General features: G+C 29.7%; 2 protein-coding genes across 2 annotated transcripts in view; both read right to left on the bottom strand.

Annotated features, from left to right (window-relative positions):
• The window catches only part of nvd (cholesterol 7-desaturase nvd), a 57,239-nt gene extending 44,130 nt beyond the window's left edge, over positions 1-13,109 (bottom strand). Inside the window, exon 1 of the mRNA XM_089218749.1 lies at positions 12,971-13,109. The gene's annotated coding sequence lies outside the window, so the exon portion shown is untranslated. The remainder of the gene's footprint in view (positions 1-12,970) is intronic.
• The window catches only part of LOC107165580 (lipase member H-B), a 32,030-nt gene continuing 11,067 nt past the window's right edge, over positions 3,187-24,149 (bottom strand). The window contains exons 3-10 of the mRNA XM_089218751.1: positions 17,897-18,015; positions 17,615-17,689; positions 15,226-15,466; positions 14,766-14,917; positions 13,999-14,250; positions 13,355-13,570; positions 12,971-13,127; positions 3,187-3,461 (exon numbers count right to left, since the gene is read on the bottom strand). Coding sequence (XP_089074877.1) covers positions 3,392-3,461; positions 12,971-13,127; positions 13,355-13,570; positions 13,999-14,250; positions 14,766-14,917; positions 15,226-15,466; positions 17,615-17,687 — 1,161 coding nt within the window. The 5' untranslated portion in view covers positions 17,688-17,689; positions 17,897-18,015 and the 3' untranslated portion in view covers positions 3,187-3,391. The remainder of the gene's footprint in view (positions 3,462-12,970; positions 13,128-13,354; positions 13,571-13,998; positions 14,251-14,765; positions 14,918-15,225; positions 15,467-17,614; positions 17,690-17,896; positions 18,016-24,149) is intronic.

The raw sequence follows: 24,149 nt of genomic DNA on the forward strand, positions 1-24,149 counted from the left end.
TAAATTGTTATAATATGTACTAAATAATTAATGTTTATACAGCTGCAAAGATTATGATTATTTACTGTCCAGAATCCAAGAGTAAGTTAATTATTAGTAGTTTGTTTAATGTTTATATAGTTGTATAAATAATATTCTGTTTATTTTCTTTAATCTAAAAGTGTTTTAATGATTAAAGATATTTTATTTTTCAACTTTTATCTGTGCAGCTGTATTGACATTTTATTGTAATTCTAAATAATGATATATCATAATGTATATATCATTAGGTACAGTATATTTTTTGACCGAAAGAGTGCGCCACTACTGTAATTGGATTTTTGATTTTTTTATGAACTTTATACTTTTTTTTTATTGACAAAAGTGGTGCTAAAACCTTCAGCAGAGTGTCGGGTTCAGCCAAATTGGTCCAGGCGTTGTTAAGTTATGCGCTTACCAACACATTTTGCGATTCATTTTTATATTATAGATACGTAAAGCTAAAAGATAAAATATTTATAAACTATCTAAAACTTATAATTAAAAGTTATTTTGCATAATAGAGAAAATTTTACCTTTCCAAGTGTTCATTTTTACATAGCGATAGGGTTAGGAGCCATTTATGTATAGTGTAAGTTGTAAGAGGTGAACAATCAATATATCAACTTGATAAGCAAACACTTATATCGGAAACCAATTAAAGATCTTTTTATTCAAAGTGTCCTAGGGTAACTTCTGTTAGTCACGCGATAACCGAATACTATTTATTGTTCAAATTGATTCATATTAGACTCAGTGACGTAGTATAATCCTGGCTACGACACTGCCTTCCCCGCGTGACTAGTAGAAGGTTACGTAAGTCATGAGAAGGTTAGTAAACCTATAGTGACTATGGTGAGTCGAAGCTATGATGATGATAGATGACTATCATCGCTTGTCGTTCCCTTAGCAATGATCTTTTCCTACTAACTTTCAAGGTATTCGACGTTGTGAACATAACGATGAGAGAAAATATAAAAATATAACTGAGGAAATATAGTATATTTTAAAGTCATTATAGTGTTATACCAGTATTTCATAAAAACTAAATTAAAGATATAATAATGAATCCTCTAATCATATATCATTTATTGAATTAAATATAAATAAAAGTAATTAATATAGGTATAATAATTCAAAATTATTATTAAATTATTCGCCCGTAGTGGGATCCCATGCTTCCATTCTCATTTTTTTCTATTCATTGAAACATAGTTAATATTTTTATTTTTCTAATTCAAACATTGGTAAACTTGAGTACTCAAAATTCTCATTTTTTAATAAACTAATTTTTATGAATAACTTTTTGGATTATAATTTGAAAATTACAGACTGCAGTGTGTAGGTAGTGTTTATTTCCAATCAATTTTTATCAAATTTTTTTTTCTTCTTGAAAAACATTTGCCTACAAGCTCCCATGCTTCCCTTCTCATTTTTTTTCTGTTCATTGATACATAATAATAATTATTAATCTTTTTATTTTTATAATTCAAACATTGATAACCTTGAGTACTCAAAATCAATATTTTTCAATAAACTAATTTATATGAATGGTTTTTCGGATTAGTGTAGAGAGTGTAGTGTTTAATTCTAATCAATTTTTTAAAATTTTTTTTCTACTTCTTAAAAAAACATTTGCCTACGGGCTCCAGGTATTCCCTTCTAATTTTTTTTCAATTTGTAGTACCAACGGATAATATTTCAGATAATTATCATTTACTTATTTGGATAAATATCCTTAATACATTGGATAATATTACCTTTATATTTTGGATAATATTCCATTAATCTTTTAAACATACTTCCCCTAATCTTTCAAAAATACTTCCCTAAATATTTCGGATAACATTCCCCTAAACTTTCGGATAATAATTTGAATATTACAGACTGCAGAGTGTAGTGTTTATTTTTAATCAATTTTTTTCAAATTTTTTTTCTGCTTGAAAAACATTTGCCTGCCGCCTAGAAGTTAGGTTATTGAACAAAATGAGAAGGGGGGGACTCCTCATTTTTTTAAATTATTTAAGTATGTTAACTTTTGGAGTAGATTCAAATTTTTTTTTTTGCTTCTTGAAAAACATTTGACTACGAGCTCCCATGCTTCCCTTATCATTTTTTTTTCATTAATTTAAGTATCTTAATATTTGGAGTATGTTCAAAATTGTTTTTTGCTTCTTAAAAAACATTTGCCTTCGGGCTCCACGTATCCCTTTCTCATTTTTTTTCATTAATTTAAGCATATTAATTTTTGGAGTTGGTTCAAAATTTTTTCTGCTTCTTGAAAACATTTGCCTACGGGCTGCTGGTCATCCCTTCTCATTTTTTTTCTTTAATTAATTTTTTTTTCAATTTGAGTAAATTCAATATTTATTTTGTTTCTTGAAAAACATTTACCTACGGGCTCAAGGTCCCCCCTCCTCATTTTTTTTTTCATTAATTTAAGTATATTAACTTTTGGAGTAGGTTCAACATTTTTTCTGCTTCTTGATAAACATTTGCCTACGTGCTCCTGCAGGTGACCTCTTCTCTTTTTTTTTCTTTAATTAATTTTTTTTAACAATTTTGAGTAAGTTCAATATTTTTGGAGTAGGTTCAAATTTGTTTTAGCTTCTTGAAAAACATTTGCCTACGAGCTTCCATGCTTCCTTCTCATTTTTTCTCTTTTAATTTAAACATAGTTCATCTTTTTATTTTTATAATTCAAACATTGGTAAACCTGGAGTCCTCAAAATTATCATTTTTCAATAATCTAATTTTTACGAATAATTTTTCAGATCAGTAATTGGACGATTACAAAGTGCAGAGTGGTAGTGTTTATTTCTAATCAATTTTTTTCTAATTTTTATTTTTGCTTCTTGAAAAACATTTACCTACAGGCTCCCGGTCCCCCCCTTTTCACATCGTGCACGTACACCAATATATTATACTTAATATACCAATAGAATATTATACTCCTATTATATAAAAGTCGTTATTGTATATAATGCATTATTTTGCATTTTAAGTGCATATTTTATTGCATTTTTTTTGGCATTAAATTCACAGCTCTATTAATCATGTATTAACCTGTGGATTGTGACTTGTGAGTTGTGAGTGTGTCTAGTTGTTTATTTAAAATAATATCGTTGTTTTTTTTTTATTAATTTTTATTAATTTATATATATATGCTGTAATAAAGCAGAATATTATTAAATATAGGTGTACAATATATTTAAACATTATTTTTTTTTTATTGATTTTAAGATTTATGTCAAATAAATCTTAAAAATATCATAACAATAAATATCTTAGTTTAAACTGAAATGCAAAAAGAGTAAAGAAAGCGTACATAAAAAGAAAAAAACAATCGTGTGTAAGACTATGACTTATGTTTTCATGGTGTAATATATGACATTCCATAAGGGGCAATACTGTTGGTCTTTAGATAAAAAGTTCCTCTTGCTCTAAAATATATTAATAACAAGAAAAAAAATAATGAATTAAATTTACATTAATTTCTTTCCAATTTAGAACGCTTGTATACGAATGCATATTATATAGATACCTATAAAGCTATAAATTTATAATGTATATGCTTCGCTATTGCAAGATTTCTCAGATATTAATTTGCTATTTATCTTCTGGATGTTAGATATTTATTTTTATTTTAGACCACTTTTAGCCACGTCTCCGTGGTAATGTATTTCGGATTAATCATATTGTTGAAAAAAAATTATATCACTTGTGTCAATAGCAAAATTGATGCTTATTGCAAATTTTTTTTATTTAATAGATTTAACCCACGAAGAGCTAAGACTAGAGTTTGTGTATGTACATTTTGTAAGTATAACTATGGATGGAACAAAAGATATAAATATGCCAGTATTTTGATAATTCAAAGACTTGTACAATTTTTTTTTGTAAACGACGTTATCAACTTTTTCTGTATCGGGAGCAAAAATATACCAATTAAATTTGAATGTCACACGTGACAGGGCGACGTATAGTTGACCGTGAGAAAAACATTGAACGCTAAGGTTCCAGCAACGTTAAGTGTTTGTCCCTGTGCTTTATTTATAGTCATTGCAAATGCTAATTTAACGGGAAATTGAATACGTTTAAACTTAAAGGTAAATCTGAGGGTATAATTGGTATTCTTGGTGTTAAAACAGTTTTTCCATTACCACAGCCCATTAATATTATGCACTCAATCAATAAACTTCTCAATCTTTTAATTTGTAGTCTTGTACCGTTGCAAAGTGTGGGTGGGTTCAAATTTCTAATTAAAATAATTGGTGCCCCTATTTTTAAAATCAGTGTATGTGGTGCGACTCCAGAAGGCGTTAAATAGTTAAGAAATTCAGTTGGGAAATGGACTGCATCCTCCCTTTCTAAAACTGAATCAACTGAATAGTACATTTGTGACTGTGCGTCAAACCTAGATAGAATCAAATCATTTAATTTGTCGACTTGCTCATTTGTTGGTGACAAAATAGACCTTTCTTGAAACCATTTCAGTGATTTAGAAGATATATTTTGAATGTTCGGGTACACGTTTTGAATCAATTTTGTTATAGTGGGTACTGAATTACAGAAACTTTTAATATTTATTTTATCATTCGTTGCTTGAAATTCACCATTGCCTATTGAAAGTAAATCTTTGGCAACATTTATATTATCTTGACCGGAACATGGCACTCTCATATTAGTTTTAAGTTTTAATATTTTTATATAAGGCCATAAGTAGGATCTTTTTAAAGAAGCGTTCAAGTACAAGTCTCCAGAGAACAACACTGAGCAACCACCCATAGGACTATTATTATAACGCAAGTCTCGCATCGTTCTATCTAAAGCTTCAACTGAAGTTTTTTGGAACATTGACGCTTCGTCCCAAACAATTAGACTACAGTCCTGCATCAATTTACCAGTACCACATTGTTTTGAAACGTTACAGATACTCGTAGCATCGTCACTATCATATTTCAAAGGAAGTTTAAATGTAGAATGAGCTGTTCGGCCCCCTACTAATATCGTAGATGCAATGCCAGATGATGTTACCGCAAGAGCAATTTTTCCACTATATCTTACTTTTGCAAAAAGTAAATTTATCAAAAAAGTTTTACCCGTGCCCCAGGATCATCTAAAAATAATTGTTTGCCTACATTATGTTAATAGACGACATCACTGAATCAAATACAATTCTTTGTACACGGTTTAATTGATTTTCATTTTGAACGGACAATAATAGTTGGTGTTGATCATAATTTCTCTCTCTTAAACACTCAATATTAATTGTTGTCCTATATTTTATGTTTATCAGTAAAGGAAAACCAAAATATACTATAGAAATTACTATGGAAACCGGTGGGCCGCCATACCGTACAATAATAATATATATAGGTATACAATTTACACGTTTATTTTAATTAATAATAACTAATTAATAATTTACTTTATCAGACTAAATTTATGCCCAAAACCTTCTCTGTGATGTCCCCTTTAATTTAAAAAAAGCGGATAAGTGGATGTCACTCTGCTGTACATTAGGGGATGGGGTGGACCTCGGACTAGGGTTTATATTTAAATATTGTCATATATTCTATTTTGAAACAAATATTTTATTTTTCAATTAGGACGCATTTTGCATAAGGAATGGATAATCAATTTTTCCAAAAACATTGCATGTAGTTATCATAATTCATAATAACCTATATTATCATGGATATACATTATATAACCTGGTTTGAGGATAAATCGTTATCGTTACGCGATTTCATAAAAATTGAAATCTCAACCGCTTAAAAATTTTTTCCTATAATGATGCTTCAAGTTTTCTCTATAGCTACTTGAAGAAAAACTTAGCGTTGTATTTTTAATCTTTAGTTATAAACACAAAAAATTTTATGATTTTTCAACTTCAAAATTACTTGCAAATTTTCGCGTTTTCGACAGATTTCGTAAAAATTTGAACTATAAACGCTTTTAAAAAAAATTGTGACTAACGATTTTTAATTATTTTTAGCTACAATAAGAACAACTCATAAGGAACCTTGTATTAAATTTTCAAGTTTTTTTGGTCATCCAAAATTTTTTTACCGACACTTCAAAAAAAATTCTCGTAAAAATTGAAAATTTCAGTGGTCTATTAATAATTCAAAAAAAGTCAAAAATGTTTGAAAATTAAACTATATATAGATAACACTAACATAAACATTTGGTGAAAATTTCAAGTATTTACAGTGATAATAGATTTTGAATTAGAATTTGAAATATAAAAAAATCGATTTGGTCGAAAACTGGTTTTGCGTGAAAATTCCCGTTTTTCTGTCACTTCTTTTTTGTTTTTCTCGATTTTTTTGAAAACTGTTGGAAAATGTTAACATTTGACCTAGGTAATGCACCAAGGATATTCACTTTTCAATTGGAAACCACCCCCAAAGTTTGAAATTGAAGCATTATTTCGACTAGTTATACTGTACACAGACATACAAAAAAAAACACATCATTTTCAAATCAATACATTCATCACTTCGTTCAGAATCTAAAAATTGCAAGACGATCCAATTAGTAGTTTCGGAGTTTATCCCGAACAAAAAAAAAGCGGCTTAATTTTATATAGTAGTATATAGATATCCCCTCAGGGGAGCACTAAGAGTACGACGGGTATGGCGAACCCGGGGCCCCGAGTTCTGAACTGAACTGACTTTAATTAGTTGGTTCAGATCTCCCTACTCTGACCTTAATTGGTTGGAGATGACTGGTCCTTCAGGTTGGGGGTTTAGCGCAGGGCTAACGACCCGGCCTAATAAAAAATCTTCTGTTCAGGATCTAATTAACATAAAAATGCCTCGGATACGTGGAGCTTTGGATAATAAGACTGAAAATCGGAAAAATGGTTTATTATTTGGGACATGGAACGTACGTACTCCTTTCAAACCTGGAGCAGCCCAAAACATTGTTAAAGAAATCGAGAAGTATAAGTTAAAAATAGCGGGTCTACAAGAAATTAGATGGGATGATACTGAAACGTTAGGTATACAAGAAACAACAATACTTTATGGTAAATGTAATGAACAACGCCAGTTTGGAACTGGTTTTGCAGTACACAAAAGCTTAATACCAAATATAAGGGAATTCAAAGATATCAATCCAAGAATCTCATTATTGACAATAAAAGCGCAGTTCTTCGACATAACTTTCATAAATGTGCATGCGCCTTCCGAAGATAAGCCGTAGGAAGAGAAGGATGATTTCTATGAGTGCTTGCACTTAACATTATATACATTACCTCAATACAGAATAAAAATAGTCTTAGGTGACCTAAACGCAAAAGTTGGTAAAGAGGCTGTATTCAAACCAATAATTGGTAGTCACAGCCTGCACGAAGCTACAAATGATAATGGATTAAAACTTATCGATTTTGCATGTGGAAATGGTCTTCTAGTGAAAAGTACAATGTTTCCTCGTAAAAATATTTATAAGGGAACATGGATGTCACCTGATGGAAGATATGTCAACCAAATCGACCATATTTTAGTGAGTGTAAGATTCAAAAACTGTATTCAAGACATAAGAACGATGAGAGGAGCCGATGGTGATTCGGATCACTATCTGGTTAAAGAAAAAATGAAAGTCAAAATAAAAAAGGTTACTCCGAAAAAAGGAACAGTGGTAGACAAATATGACACAGCTAAACTAAACAATATGAATACGTGTGAAAGATTCAAGTATCAGACCTCGGAAAAAATCAGGATAGATACAGGTATAAATAACTCAATTGATGCAAAATGGAAGAAAATTAAAGATACTAAACGCTCTCAAATGAAAGGCGAAACACCTGGCATGTGCTACAATTTAGTTAGAACAAAACTCGATATCTTGCTACAGCCATCAGAACCGGCCGTTACACAGTTTACTCATGGGTGACCATGACTAAACACTATTTTTTTCTACATATTCAGATAGATTTTTTTTTTCAAACATTTTTTGTTTAAAAAGTTTTTTTATATTTACAAAACTGACCAAGTTAGAGCGAGTCAAAATTTGGATTTATGCATAATACTTGTTAAATGCAATTTTCATTTATAACTACTGGAAATAATAACATAAGTGCCAAATAAATGTTTAATTTACTTTATCTGTTTACAAATAATTATTTATTTATACTGTTGGTCACTACAATGAATATCTCGAGTATGTAATGATTTTTGTTTAGTAATACGCTATAATAGGATTACAATTTTAACTATTTTTATAGTGGTATTTTGTTTTATTTTACAATAGCTCTAAAAACGATTAATGAGTAAAATGGATTATTATGAATGTAAAATTTTATATGTTGTATGATTTTAACATGGCGAGCATGGTGTTCTCAAAGGTGTAAACACTATCTGTAACTATAATTCAGTATTCTAGTTTTTAATTTTTAAGTGAGTTATGAACATTTTTTAATGCAATAATTTACATGCTAAAAATGTATGTATTGTAAAACCTAATGTACAAACATTATATTCTGGATATGGAAAATTCAATTGTCTACGGTGGTTACTGCAAATTGTTTGTAGCTGGCAATATTTTCCATTTTGTAATTAAAATGTAATATGATAATAATCTTTATGTTAAATTTGGTGTAAATAAATTCCCAGTAAAAAGATTGCGTGTAACCAGAAATATTAATAGTGGGCATTTTGATATTTATTTATCTATTTCTAATATTCCTAATTTTACCGAAAATGTAATTTTTACTACAGAGATCAATTTGTCTATTTGTAAAAATGTAAAAGTGTCACAGACAATTTAATTAATAAAAGTTAGAAACGTTGCGAGCTAGATGTACAGATAAACCTCGAAGCAACCAAGTCAAGGAAGTTAAAAAAAAGATGAGAAAACCATTTTTCGGTCTGAAAATTCATTGTGCAAATTGAAAATGATTAAATTAACTGGTCTTGCATATGATCCCACAATTGATTATGAAAATTACATTGGCACTATGAACTAAAATTGTAAATTATATAACGCTCTCAAATAAAAGGCGAAACACCTGGCATGTGCTACAATTTAGGTAGAACAAAACTCGATATCTTGCTACAGCCATCAGGACCAGCCGTTACGCAGTTTACTCATGGGTGACCACCCTGACCATCTATCACGATGTTTGTTTTTAAATGACATCGTTTGGTGCTAAACAAGTCGTTGAAGAAGGTTTTATGCCATTTTTTAAAGTTCAAGGCCAAGTATACCATTTGTATGGCAGTTTGATTCAAAACACTCAGGAAAACCCAAAATGTTTACAAATATATTTTGTTGGCAAAGATGAAAAGGAAGTTGAACTTAGCTATTTTCTTTATCCAGAAGTTAAACGAATATTTGTCAAACAGCTACAAAATATGCTGCATACTAAAAATAATTATATTCGAGAATTTAAAACCACAGTAGAGAATTCAAGTCAACATTCTACTAATTTTAAGGTGGTGATTAACGCAGATAGAAAACCTGCTAATGGATACAAAGGCTGTTACAATGCAGGAACGGCTAAATTAGCTTTACTAATAGTTGGGCAGCAATTTGAAAAAAGAGATATTATCATTCAAATAATCGATTACAAAGGATAAGTGAATTACACAGATCTTACGACCCACCACAATACCCTCTGATGTTTTGTAATGGATAATAATCAGAAGGATGCAAATAAAAAATTTCCCCTTAAGAATAAAACTGTAGACTTTTATTCATACAGAATTATGGTTAGAAAAGAACTAGATAATCATTTGCTTCGTTATGGACCACTGTTAGACCAATATTTAGTAGATAAGTACGCAAAAATAGAGACTGAAAAATTAAATTTTATCAAAAATCAACAAAAAAAGCTTAGAGCAGATAAATATATTCATTTAAAAGATTCCGTTGGAAGACAAAATGTTGAAGCAGATCAACTTGGAATATTAGTTGTGTTGCCATCATCTTTTATAGGAGGTCCACGATACATGAATGAACGATCCCAAGATGCACTGACGTACGTTTAACGCTATGCCAGCTCAGATTTATTCATCATTTTTACGTGCAATCCAAATTGACAAGATCTCCAAGAAGCATTCCTTTCTACCAGGACAAAAATATTACCATCGTCCAAACATCATTGCAAGAGTTTTTAATTTAAAACTTAAGAAGTTAATGGATTTGTCGAAAAAAGGTGATTTGTTTGAGAAATTGAGATGTCATATATATTCCATTGAATGGCAGAAGCGAGGCCTACCTCACGTACACCTATTGATATGGTTAGACTCTAACCGTTAGAGAATCGAATATCATCAGATACGATAGATAAATTCGTGTGTGCTGAGATTCCGAATTCAGTTATAGATCCTTTATTGTACGATAGATAGTAATAAAGACTCACATGACATATGGACCATGTGGACTTTTGGACAGAAATTCTCCTTTCATAAGAAGGTGTTTGCAGAAAACGTTATCCAGTTACCCTTGTTAAAGAACTCAAAGAGGAGTAAATGGTTATCCAAAATATAGAAGGCGATAAACAAATGATGGAGGTTCAAAGTCAGTATTAAGTCGATTGACTAGGATAACAGGTGGGTTGTTCCATACAACCCAGTTTTATTGCTCATATAAATGTTAAGATAACCAGTTCAATAAAGTCAATAAAATATGTATGCAAATATGTCACAAAAGTTGATTGGTTTCGAAAAAACTGACAACACAGATGAAATAAAAATATATGAAAGTGGCAGGTATATCAGTAGTACTGAAGCAGCTTGGAAAATTTTAGGTTTTCATATACACGATAGGTATCCATCCAGCTATTACTCATCTTTATGTTCACCTAGAAAATGGACAACGTGTTTACTTTACACCAGATAATGTCACAGAAAGAATAGAAAATCAAAATCTACCTACAACTACTCTTCAGGCTTTATTCTGATATGTCAAACCGATGACTTGCAAGAAAATTGGTTTATCCACAAGTTGCTTAGTATTATGTGTAGATAAATAAGAAATTTGTTAGACATAATGACCAGAATGTCGCGGGTTGATCAGGAGTTAAGAAAGATACAGCTTTGGGTAGAGTTTATACAATTCACCCAAAGAATTTTGAATGTTACTATTTTGTCTTCTTCTTATCACGTAAAAGGCCCAACATCGTATTCATTTTAAAGAATGTGAACAACACCGAATATCCGACATTTCAAGCAACATGTAGAGCCCTTGGATCATTAGAAGATGACAATCGGTGAAATTTAGCTTTAGATGAAGTAGCAGTATGTCGTTCACCTAATAAAAAGAGAGAACTATTCGGTATAATATTAATATTTTGCAATCCATCGGACTCTTCAATGCTTTTGAATAATTATAAGGACGATTTTTCGGACGATATCTAGCTACAATACCATAGACAACACATAGAAAATAATATAACAGACGATGAACTTTATAATAAATGTTTGGTATTAATTGAAGATTTGGTTTTGAATCTAGGTGGAATGAGCTTAAAATAATATGGTTTGCCAACTCCAATAAGATCTCTTGGACTGTTAGAAAATAGAAAATATTAAAAAGAAACAAGCTATGGTTTAATTGATTTACACAAGATTGTTAAGCAAAATGAAAACTCATTGACTGAGGAACAGTGGTTTGTTTACAAACAAATATTAAATAACATCAAATTAAATTTAGGAAAATTTATATTTTTGAATGCTTTTGCCGGAACCGGTAATGTTTTTTTGACCATAAATATGCGAGTACATTAAAAAGGTGACTGGACTGCTAAGTAGTTTTCAGAGTTACTCTTAATAATAGGAAATGTAAAATATCCGGAATATGAAGAAAAAATTACTTTGCTGACCGGATTAGGTAGTGTTGTAAAAACTATAAAAGAACTCACAAACAAAATATATCCAGGCATCGATAACATTAAAGATAAATCAATGGACTGGTTATGTGAGAAGGCCATATTGGCATATTGACATCAAAAAATGATACAGTAGGAGACATAAACAAAATATTATTGGACTCTTTCAAAGCAAAAATATGGAATACAGATCAGTGAGTTCAGTACTGGAAATAGATGATATAATTAATTACCCAGTTGAATTTCTCAATTCACTCAACCCTCCTGAATTTCCATTACATTTATTAATATTAAAAATTGGTTGTCCTATAATACTTCTCAGAAATCTTAGTCCACCAAAATTGTACAATGGGACACGTCTACGGATTATTGGTCTACAAAACAATTAGATTGAAGCTATTATTATGACTGGATCTGCAAAAGGTGAATCAGTTCTTATTCCTCGCATACCAATGACACCATCAGATTATCCTTTCCAATTCAAGATAATGCAGTTTCCTGTAAAAGTATGTTTTTCCATGACAATAAACAAATCACAAGGGCAAACACTGAAAATTGCAGGAATCGATATAGGAGAGGATTGTTTTTCACATGGCCAATTGTATGTGGCATGCTCCAAAATCAGTACGCTCACGGGTTTATAGTTATTTTGGCGCCAACAGCTAATAAATGTAGTTTATAGAGAAATATTATATTAACGATAAAAATCAGCTTAATAAACAATTAATATATACTATGATTTTTTTATACAATCTGATTTAAATTGAATTTAACTAATCTTACCAGATAACAACAATTAATAAACCCGGCAACGACGGGTAATTGAGCTAGTATATATACTTATATATTAATAATGCATTTGCCACAGGTATATTTTATTATTCAATATATTTTCTGCGTAAACAAATATTTACTAACTCAAAAACTTAAAAATAACTTAATATTTAAGTCTGATCGATTTTAAGTAACATTGTATAGACAACTTATTCGTGATTATTAATATAATAATATCCCATATCAAATTCAATGCTTGTGGCCATCGCATAAATTAGTAAACTTAAGTTAATCGATTATAATTTATATATTAAACTTTATAAGTCTCATTCTTACTTTGTATCCGCATTATGTCCCATGTAAATTTTATAATTATTTTCGCATTCGCCATTCGTATACTCGTCCCACGAAGTACATTCTGTTGCCATAAACGAATTCCTATGATAAACGGACTCCGTGTAATATTCGTGCGATCTTGAATGATTGCAATGGACTGTAAATTATACAGCATACATTTAGTTGATATTATGTCTAATGAGAGACTATTCTCTAAACTGTTTGTCAGTCAAAATAATTTATGCTACATAATACTATTTATTTTTCTACTTACTATCCAGGTATACTATTTTATTTACTATTTATTTTCATTGAAAATGTCAAACTCATGTTTATTTTCTGTCATCTGCACTAAATCTTTATTTAATTTCTGCACAAACTTACTGAGCTTTATTATCTCCATCAGTGTGTATGATTCTAAACATCCGGGTTGAGCGGATTTCCCCTCGTTTGGATAAAAATCAGCGTGTCCTATGGGTTCTGAGAATCCAGCTATCCCTATCGCTGTATGGATCACGTCCACAAATTCTGCGTCAGTATCGTTTAGGTGATCTGAAATGATTGACGCGTACTCAAATCCAGGACTGGCAGGGTCAAGACCTAAATTTTGTAAAACAAGAATTAAGTAGGCACAAGAGTATAAAGGAATAATATTGAGTCACTGAAATAAATTATATATACTAAACATAGTTATTATTTTAATGACTCTCGTATTTCCTTCCGAATTTGGTCCGTGATAGACAAAATATTTCTTTTGATTTTAATGATTATTACATGGTAAATACGAATAAGTGGGTATGTATTATTTTAGATTGTAATACCTATTAATTTATAATTAATAAATCATCTTTTGAAGTTTTATTTCATGTAAATGCATATTTAGTCAAAAATAATTATGATTTAAATAGCATGTCTAAGATTTTGTTAAGATGTCATTGATTTTAGCGCATTGAGGTCTTAGATCAGCCCTGGTGTTAACCATTGTCGATTATTAAAATATTTTATCATTATAGCACGCATATATCTACCTGTAATTCTGCCAATTTTCCCAAGACTAAATGCAGCTCCACATGCCCCAGACACATGAGCACCGAGACTATGGCCAATAATATGAATATCAGACGGGTTAATTACCGCGAGATTGACTAAATTTTCCAACAATTTGGCGATTATGGAACCCACCTTAACAGTCAAATAGGCCGGAATTGGGTACATTATGTTTTTTGCCACCCGATTCCAGTCCACGGTGATAATGTTGAATCCTCCAACATTCACATATGCTGAATAAGTATTCGAAAATATAAAGAATTAAAACTGTTTTGAATTCGAAATTTCGTTTTATTATATTTAGTTATATGTCATAAAATTTTTAATTACTATATACATATAGGCTACAAGCAGGACCAAGACTTTTCAGTTTGTATCTGAATTAATCAGGATTCGTTTTATCCATAAAACCCATAAAAAATCCTAACGCCTGAAATCCATAGACCTGAATATTTTATTATCTTTATCAAAATGGTCTAATTAATCGAAACTCAAATAAAACTTTAACTTGAAACCTTTAAAATGCTTTTTTCTCGTGATATGTCGTATTTTATTTAAATGTTAAAGATACAAAGTCTCTGGCTTTACTCTAAACATGTCAAAGTTTTATGTAATCAAAATATAATGATATACGGTTTTAAATGTATGATCTCTCTCAATTGAATTTATAGGTCATATCAGAGATGAATAAGTTACGGTGTGGGAACTTATATATTTAGACATTAAAAAAAAATTTTTTTTGGATTACCAGTTTTTATAGAGAACACTCCTTCATCATTTTCATCTGATTTAAGCCATCCATGCGTTATGACTTTTAAAGGTAAATTACTAATCCAATAATTTATAATTTGTTTTTCATTGCCTAATTCGATTATTATTGGTTTATTATTTCCGAATTTTCTAAAACAAATAAAAATAAAAAAATCTTAATTTTAAAAGTTGGTGCCTTTAAGACAGTGTTTTAGTAGTACCGGTTACTACCTACAAAACTTCAGATAAAATACAAATTAAAGTTTTGCAAGCTAATATTTTCGATAAAAATAGCAGAATAATTAATTTCATACAAATATTAAGTTAAAAATGTTTGGCTAATAGAATATAATAATTACTTATAATAAATTATAACTTATAAGTACTACATTTTATTATTTCAGTACTGAGTTATATATAATATTATATACAAATCTTATTTAATGTTAGGTACATACGAGTTCCAATAGACAAAATCTAAGCTAGTCTCATCAACAAACATTGATAGATCGTTTGAATCTTCTGCTGACTGTGCAATTTCTTCAACTACGACTATATCTTGTTGAATCGGAATGTCGTCATTTTCGATAATTTCTGGGGTGTTACAATTTTCCACCAAGTCTTGGTGAATTGGAACATTGAAATCTTCGCCCGAATTTTTATTGATGTCATTATGCATAACATAACTCAAATCCCGAGCTAAATTGTGAAAGGGATTTGCAAACGTTATTTTAAAAAAAATACATGATATAAGGGTTAAAAGGTACGTATTAAGATTGAATGTATAATATTTTAATACTACAAAAAAAGAAAATATAATAATAAATAACTACACTGGTGACGAATTATTTAGTGTAAAATAAGAAATGGTATAAAAGCACTTATCGTATATTTGATCATTTTACGTAAATCGAGACATATTATAGAATTCAAGGCTGGGCGTTAATGAGTTGGGCGCTGAACGTTTGGTCACATTGACCCAAAAGCCAACACGTTTGGGTACAAATAGACACAACGTTTGGACACATAAAATAAAAGGTATTTTATAATTTTACCAGTTAAATCAGAGAACGTTTGGGTACATGATATACATACTATACAAGACACGTTTGGGTACACTTTATAAACACGTGATCTACAATAGTGGTATACTAATATACTTTATCTCCAAACCAATTAATATCAATTACTTACATTATTTCGATTATTTTCGTAATATATGCGACTACGAATTTATACGTAATACATTTACTTGCAGTTATCGACTATACTGATTATATTCTAGAGACTTACGTTGAGGAAAATAGTTGTTTTCCACTATATCTGATCCTAGGAAAACAAATGGGCCCGAAGCATTTCATCGAGACTTTAATAGTCAGTTTTATACAAGCCATCCAAATTGTTTTAATATAATCAATACATTGATGGAAATTCAAGAAGAAACTTATTTAAAGTTATGCAGTATTAAGAAAAACATAAAACATTTTACAAGAAAAGAGGATTCAGATAATGTTGAGTATATTTTTAAAAAATACAATAAATTCAAAGTTGACAACGATATAAAAATTATTTATATGACATCGGTCCACTTTTTGTTGGGAAAAAAATAAATACCTATAGATAAGTAAATAAATAACATAAGATTTTAATAGAATGAATAACTAAATATTTAATTTTAATAAAATAATTAAAATATTAATAGTAAAAAATAAATAATAAACATTTTTGGGAGACTATTAAGAGCCAACCTCCTCGTGGTGTCTTCTGGGTAACGCTAATAGGCTCTAAAAAATAAAATGTGAACCTAATTGTTGGTACCCAAACGTAGTATTATTTTAAAAATATTATGTTACCCAAATGTTGTATTGCTTTTTGGAGTCTGAAAAAAAGTGTACCTAAACGTGTGTTCCCAATCGTTTTCTCGAATCTCAGGTAAAAATATAGATTTGTGCCCAAACGTGTTATGGCCAATGAGTTAATAAGTTAAAAATTAAGTTAATTTTAACTTATTAACTTAACTTACTAGTTTGCTGTTTAAATTAACTTAACTTTAACTTAACTTGTTTTTATCTATGTTAACTTAAAATCAACTTCCACTTTTTTAATATTACCAATTAAGTTAATTTTGAATTTTCGTTTTATCTAGAATATATTTTAGTCTGTAATAGTTCGTCGATTTAAAATTCGTAGAATATTAGAAAATATTGTCGGAAAAAAAAGAGGATATTTTCGTAATTATTTTTATAAATAACAACTAATATGTTTTATTAATTAAGTGTATACAAATAAAATAGTAAATAATAATTTATAATAAAGAGATAACATTGTAACATTGTGACATTTAGTCGCCCGTATGACCATATTATTTTATTATAAGATATATCAATAGCTACGAGCTCACGAAGTCACGTTTAATAATACCAGGATTGTTAGGTACTTATTAATTATCTTATTTTATCATTTTTATGATTGTTGATTATCATGAATTGTGACCATTTTATTACAAATATACCTATTTACCTATAAATAGTGGTGTATTATACGTTTGTGATTTTCACTTATTTTAAAACCTTTTCAATGATTTTTTTTTATTAACTTAACTTATTAATTGAAGTTAAGTTAAGTTAACAAAATTCGTTAACTTAACTTTAAACTTAATTGATGTATTAAAAAATATATTAACTAACTTTTAATTTAACTTTTAATTTAATTGAACAAAAAATATTTAACTTAACTGAGTTAAAAAAAAATCATTAACTTGCCCAGCCTTGTAATATAGATAGATAGATCGATTAGAAAAATCAAAAACATCATTTATTCTTGGTAGTGGTTAAATTGTATACGAACCATCGATCGGCTTGATTGCTAACAGCAGAAGCAGCGGTAGAACGACTGCAGTAATAATTGTAACGAATTTCATATCTAGAATAGATATTGTATAATAGTTATCTATATAACGTAAATATCCCAAGACAAGCTTATTTTTTATTGAAGTGTGGCGGATAACCAGACTATAAGTCTTAAAGGATTGGCGGTTGATAAAGTATAACTATCGTGGTACACCTGGGAGTTAACTTTTAAATTTTATTTCGTTATTTGTTAAACCATTGCGTTCCGCAATTATTTTACCTTATGGCGGTTTGATGATGTAAGTGGACGGGTGGTTGAGGACATGTAGAGCCAGGGCCGGCGAAAGCTATGGGCGACCTGGGCGACTGCCCAGGGCGCCAGCACGTAGGGGCGCCAAACTGAAAATTATTTTTATTTATTTATCTTTTAAAACGCATTAACAATCTATACAATTTGAAATATTCATTATCTAATGTCGTTTTAATTGAAGATGCATCTTCAATTGTCTCATATTAGTCATATTTGTAGAATATAAGAATACTGAATAATATAACAGTGCATCGATACCGCTGGTTTTGATGTAAAAATAATACATGGAATTATGGAAGCATACCACCGCATTTGTGGAAAACCGTGGCGGTAAAACTCATTCGGACCTTACGGTGAAAATACCGCAGAATATAGCGTAGGTAAATCAAAAAGACACAATTGTCTGACACACACAATTATTTATTCAATTTATTGTTTTCGACGAGCTCTCGCTCCGTACGGTCTGCTGTGTAATGTCAAATACTCAAATGTATAAGCTAACAAGTAACTGCCAACCATAGGCTGCAAGCTGGGGCATTTGCCCCCCTGGCTTTTTCAAAATATTTTTTTTTATTGAATGTTGTAAGATAAATGACTATATATACTATACAACAAATTTAAAGTATAAAATAAGTTGAAATATAATAAAATATAATACTACATTGTACACGAGTATAATAAAAAATGTTATTATTTTAAAACACCTAGTAAAATTATAATATTTATCCTCAAATCCTAACATTGCCCCCCCCCCCTAGAAAAATTTCTGTGGGTGCCAACAGGTAATCAATATTCATATGATGATATATTTTGTTTAGTAAATTTGTACATAGTATTTTGGTTTCTTTTTTACAATAAATTCCATTTTAATTAATAAGTAGTTAGTGAAACCAGAAACACAATATTCCTATTTTATAGGCAGTGGTGGGCTGGTGGCGTGAAATAATATTATATTATTTGATTTGATATTTTATGTTAATGAATATACTTTGAATTTTGATAATTGATATTAATATATGATGATATATAATAATTAATATATGGCGCAACGGTCGATATAATGAGGTGAATCGCACATTCGCACATTCGCATATTTATTATTATGAAAATTAGTATTATTAACTTAACACGTTTTTCGGAGTATCTATAAATATGATAATATAAATTTAATATTATTTTCGTTCTACAATTGTATAAGTTAATAAAATAATATGTCTAACCTTATTACAATATTGTTATGATACAAAATACATGCTAATTTTATTTAACTTACTAAAAAACTTAATTTTAATACTACTCAAACTAGTCTTGGCGGGGGGGGGGGGGGGGGTGTTAAGGGCGCCAAAACATGGTTTCGCCCAGGGCGCCAAAACTTCTTGCGCCGGCCCTGTGTAGAGCGGTAAGGATGGCAGTGCATACAATAATTAAACGTATTTATACTGCACATATGCAGTAGTAATTAGACAATGATAATCGTATTCGTAACCATCTTCGACCATATAAGCTAATAGACGCGGCATACGGTAAATATCTTGACGCCAACATCATGTAGCGTGTGACGTCACGTTTGGGCAATAACACCGGCCGGCGGCCGGACTATAGATAGTATTCTAGCTATCCCAATAAAATATGATTGATTAATGGCTTACTTACAAATTTTAATTCTTAATTTCTTATTTCCTTACTATAACACTAATTACTACTTATCTATCTATCTGTGTATCTCGGCTTTTCTCCTATTTTACGAGTTATTTATTAATTAAAATATAATTATTAAATTAAATTTACCAAAATGATATATTTAGAACTAGTATATTGTTACCTCATTGTACACTCTCGGATTAATATAAACTTGAAATCATAAAATACATGTATGTAATAAATTTATTTACTGTAGGTACCAGTGGCACACCTAGGGGGGGGGGCGCAAAAAGGTTTTTAGCATCCCAAGTTAAAATTTAGCACCCCTTGTTTTTTATATATAATTATTATTATAAACCTAATATTATAAATTTTATGTTTTTAAATGATAGGAGATTTCCTGAAAAAATGTATAACTGTTTGGTCGTATAATATAATTTGTTATTTATCTTTGTTGAATATTGAAAAAGATTTATTCAATCAGGTAAACACCGAAACTATTTTGAATAAATATTGCATGAAACCCAGAAAATTTATGCTGATTTCAAATCTATAAATTATTATTTATTTAATAGGATTATGAAATTAAAATGTTTCAATATGTTTCTGATATTGTAGTAGTAGAAATGTTGTTCATTTTTTTATTTTTGTAAAAAGTCTTAATATATTTTTTAAAGTTTTGATGTATCGATTAAAGTTGGTCTATGTGTAGGGGGTGTGGGGGGCTTTGCCCTCACGGCCCTGTGATGTATTCAGATTTAGCGCCCCTCGTTTTAGAGATCTAGTTACGCCTATGGTAGATACTTATATTTGTATATTATACTTTAATCAATGATGAAATCCAATAAAATAATAAAATAATTGTTATGTATTTGTTAACGTAAATGATCCACAACTATACTAAATATTATTTATTAGAATATAATTACTTGATTACACAATATATAAATATATTATATAAAATATTATTCAATTAATAGTATGAATAAAATATTTAATCAAACCATTATTGTATTTTACCATTTTAGTAGACAGTAGTTACCTTATACCTAGTCCTAGTGAGCTGATGTATTTGCCATTTGGTATATCATATGAATATCAAAAGTAAAATAATGCAACTAAAAACTAAGCTTTTCAACATTCATACTTTAACTATAATTATCCACCACTCCACTGCCCCATCATTGTCATCCCTCCCTCCAATTTACTCATTGTACAAAAATTGTATAGATTGTAAATTTTCAATAAACGCTACTTTAAAAAAAAAAAACTATAATTATAATAAAACCATGGTCATTTATCAAACATTTAAAAACACAATACTTTCAAGTTTCAAAGAAAGCAGTTTGAAACCATGAAAGCTAGAATGTGAAAAATAATTTAATAAACAAATTAATAATAACTAAAAATTGTTTTACCCAAACGTGACGTCATATCATTAAACATGATGGCTACATAATTGTGCCTATACAAGCATATCATAAGGTGCGTCTATTAGTTTATATGGTTGAAGGCTTAGATCATATACAATGGATGGAGCCATGTCCCGATTTGTTGAAGCACATATTAGCGACGAGTCGCGAGATGAGATGCACGATCTGCGCATGCGTATGTATACTCGTCGCATATTTATTAAAAAAATTGCATCCTCCTTGGGAATTCATACTAAAAATTCATCATATATCATATAAATATTAAATATACAAATCTATTATTCATCTATTATAACAAAATTAATATTATTTAAAAATTAGTAAGTAGTAATAAACTAATAACTAATATTCATGGAAGATACTTTGTCCATGCTAATATTGTATGTTCTGTGATAAATAATTAATAAAATAAATAACTATATTATTATTTTGAATATCCCGCGTTTTTATTTATAAAATAAACATGCGAAGAGTATACATGCACGCATGCGGAGATCGCTTATCTCATCTCGCGACTCGTCGCTAATATGTGCTTCAACCTGCTAACATGGGCAAGATAGGACATGGTTCCATCCATTGTATATGATCTAAGGTCGAAGGTAACCATAATCATGTAATCACATTTTATGATTGTCCGACATAGATCTTATACCATAGAACAGTCATAGCTATCATCTTAGCAGTGTTGTAATTTATATTATTAAGATATTAATGTTGTAACATATTTATTAGGGCTTAGTATTATGCATTTGCAAATTTCAAATTTGCAAAACATTTGTCCGGAAAGCAAATAGAATAAATCTGATTCATTATAAACTTATTTAGTGGTATTTGGATTTGAAATTTAAAAGTTTTTTGCACATATTTAAGCATGCCTACCAACCTATTTCCAACTTTTTTCCTATATATGCATATTTTTTTAAATTTATACTGTATATTTTATCTTTTTTTATTAAATAGGAATTTTTTTAATTATTTATATAATAAATTCAATTTGTATATGTATAAAAATTATTAATACAGTTATGAAATTCAATTTTCTGTAAAAATATTTGTTTTTAAGGACACCATTTAAACTAATGAAGTTTAAAGACAAAAACCATTATAAATATATTTTACTATACCTAACAACCTAACCGAAGTAAAATAAGTTAACGGTGATAGATTTTTTGATATTTAAAGCATACTCATGATTTATGTCTTCTATAAATTGTGAATAACTTACATTAACACACATTTTATATTGTTGGATGCTTAAATATGTACATATATTTTTGATTTTAAGCACATAGTCTAAGTCTCAAGCCCTGTTAATACGATACGATAACAACCTGGTTTGTCCGACGCACATGCGCAGAAGTATGGAACAACATGTGCAGCGCATCCACCGTTTACCGCGGGAACTACTAGCTTGTTCCGTCTATGAGTATAAGGTCTATGTTGTCCGAATACTCGGCCACTTGTTGACTTATCGCGTGCTAGGGGAATTAAAAAAAAAAATAAATAAATAACGTGTCACGGTTAACATGACGCATCGTTTAAGTATACAGCATGAACTACTACACAGGACTGGACACTATAAGCAGGGTATGGACCAGTGATTCCCAACGTGGGCACTACCGCCCCCTTGTGGGCATTTTTTATTTTGAAGGGGGCGTTTTTATGAGGGGGCGCTAAAGGGGGCGCTCATATATTAGCTCATATATTAGCGAATTCGAAATCAAATTATATAATTATTAATTATTAGTAGGTATTTAAATTTAAAATTACCTAAATTGTAGCGTTAAAATGTTAAATGATATTTTGTCTTACATTAAATAGCTTATTAAAAAATAAAACGTTTATCATTTTAAAAAATTGATTGAGGGGGGGGGGCGGTGTGAGATTTTTAAAATCTAAAAGGGGCGTTGAGTAAAAAAAGATTGGGAAACACTGGTATAGACACTGTGTGTAATGGCAAAATCTAGTGACTGTGGCCTTGAACACGGTCTTTAGGAGGGAGTGGCATGCATTATCACTTAAATAAATCATATCATTATTATCACACAAAGAGAGACTGAAGAGATAGATAAGATATACAGGAGCGCGGACTCGCTATTCTCACAATGATACAAAAAACGAGCCGTCCAGAATTCCGCTTTCCCCACCATCGGAGGGCAAAACATTTCATTTTTACATACGATGGACGTGTAGTCATGATTATTTTCGTACATCATTCTTAATTTATTTAAATTCTTTTTTTAATTCTTAAAATTCTTTAACAAATTAAATGTAGTAGTAATTATAGTCATTACCTTATTGTATTACGATGATTATAATATATGATATAATGATATGGAAAGATATTAAAAGAAAATAATAACTCACATATTTTTAAACACGAGGAGGACTCCCGGGTTTAGCGCCATGCGGTATAAACCTATACGTTTAATATACTAAACAGTATATTAATTATTTATTCATTTATTACATTAATAAACATTTTAATCTAACATGCAATTTAAGACAATTTCTGTAGGGTCAACTTAATATAAATATACATAATATATAAAGGTAATCTAAAAAGTAAAAATATACATCTAATTCACATAAATAAAATTAATTTTGATAATTTTTTTCGGATTGAACATTTATTTTTCAACATTTGTTTACATATTTGTAAATTTTGTATGTTTAACATATATTCTCTCTGATAATGGCGCATTCTTATATTTATAAATGTTTTACAAATTAGTTTAAACAACATATATTCGTGGCTAATGCCCCTATTAGTACATCCAAAGGCTGAACACGAGACAACCATATTGAAGATACAATACAAAATTGTTACAAATTACTAACTATTAAACTAACGATGAGGCTTGAGGTTATAATTTACATATAATATAGACATTTATAGAGCAAATATCTCAGCGATTATGAACGAAAATAAATCATTATTTACAATTCCATCATATTTTCCTATGTAAAAATGAAATGTGTTGCCCTTCGATGGTGGGGGTAACGTCAAACGCGACGGCTCGTATTCACGGCCGAGTCCGCGCTCGAGTATATGATATACTAGAATATAAGTTTTTCTGCTACGAGATGGACATACCATGACCGTTCTTTAGAAGTTATACAAAGACTTATAAATCAATTATTTTAAC

Source organism: Diuraphis noxia, unplaced genomic scaffold, assembly GCF_037042655.1.
Source record: "Diuraphis noxia isolate RWA-SAM2 unplaced genomic scaffold, SU_Dnox_SAM2 contig0002, whole genome shotgun sequence".
Lineage (NCBI taxonomy): Eukaryota > Metazoa > Arthropoda > Insecta > Hemiptera > Aphididae > Diuraphis > Diuraphis noxia.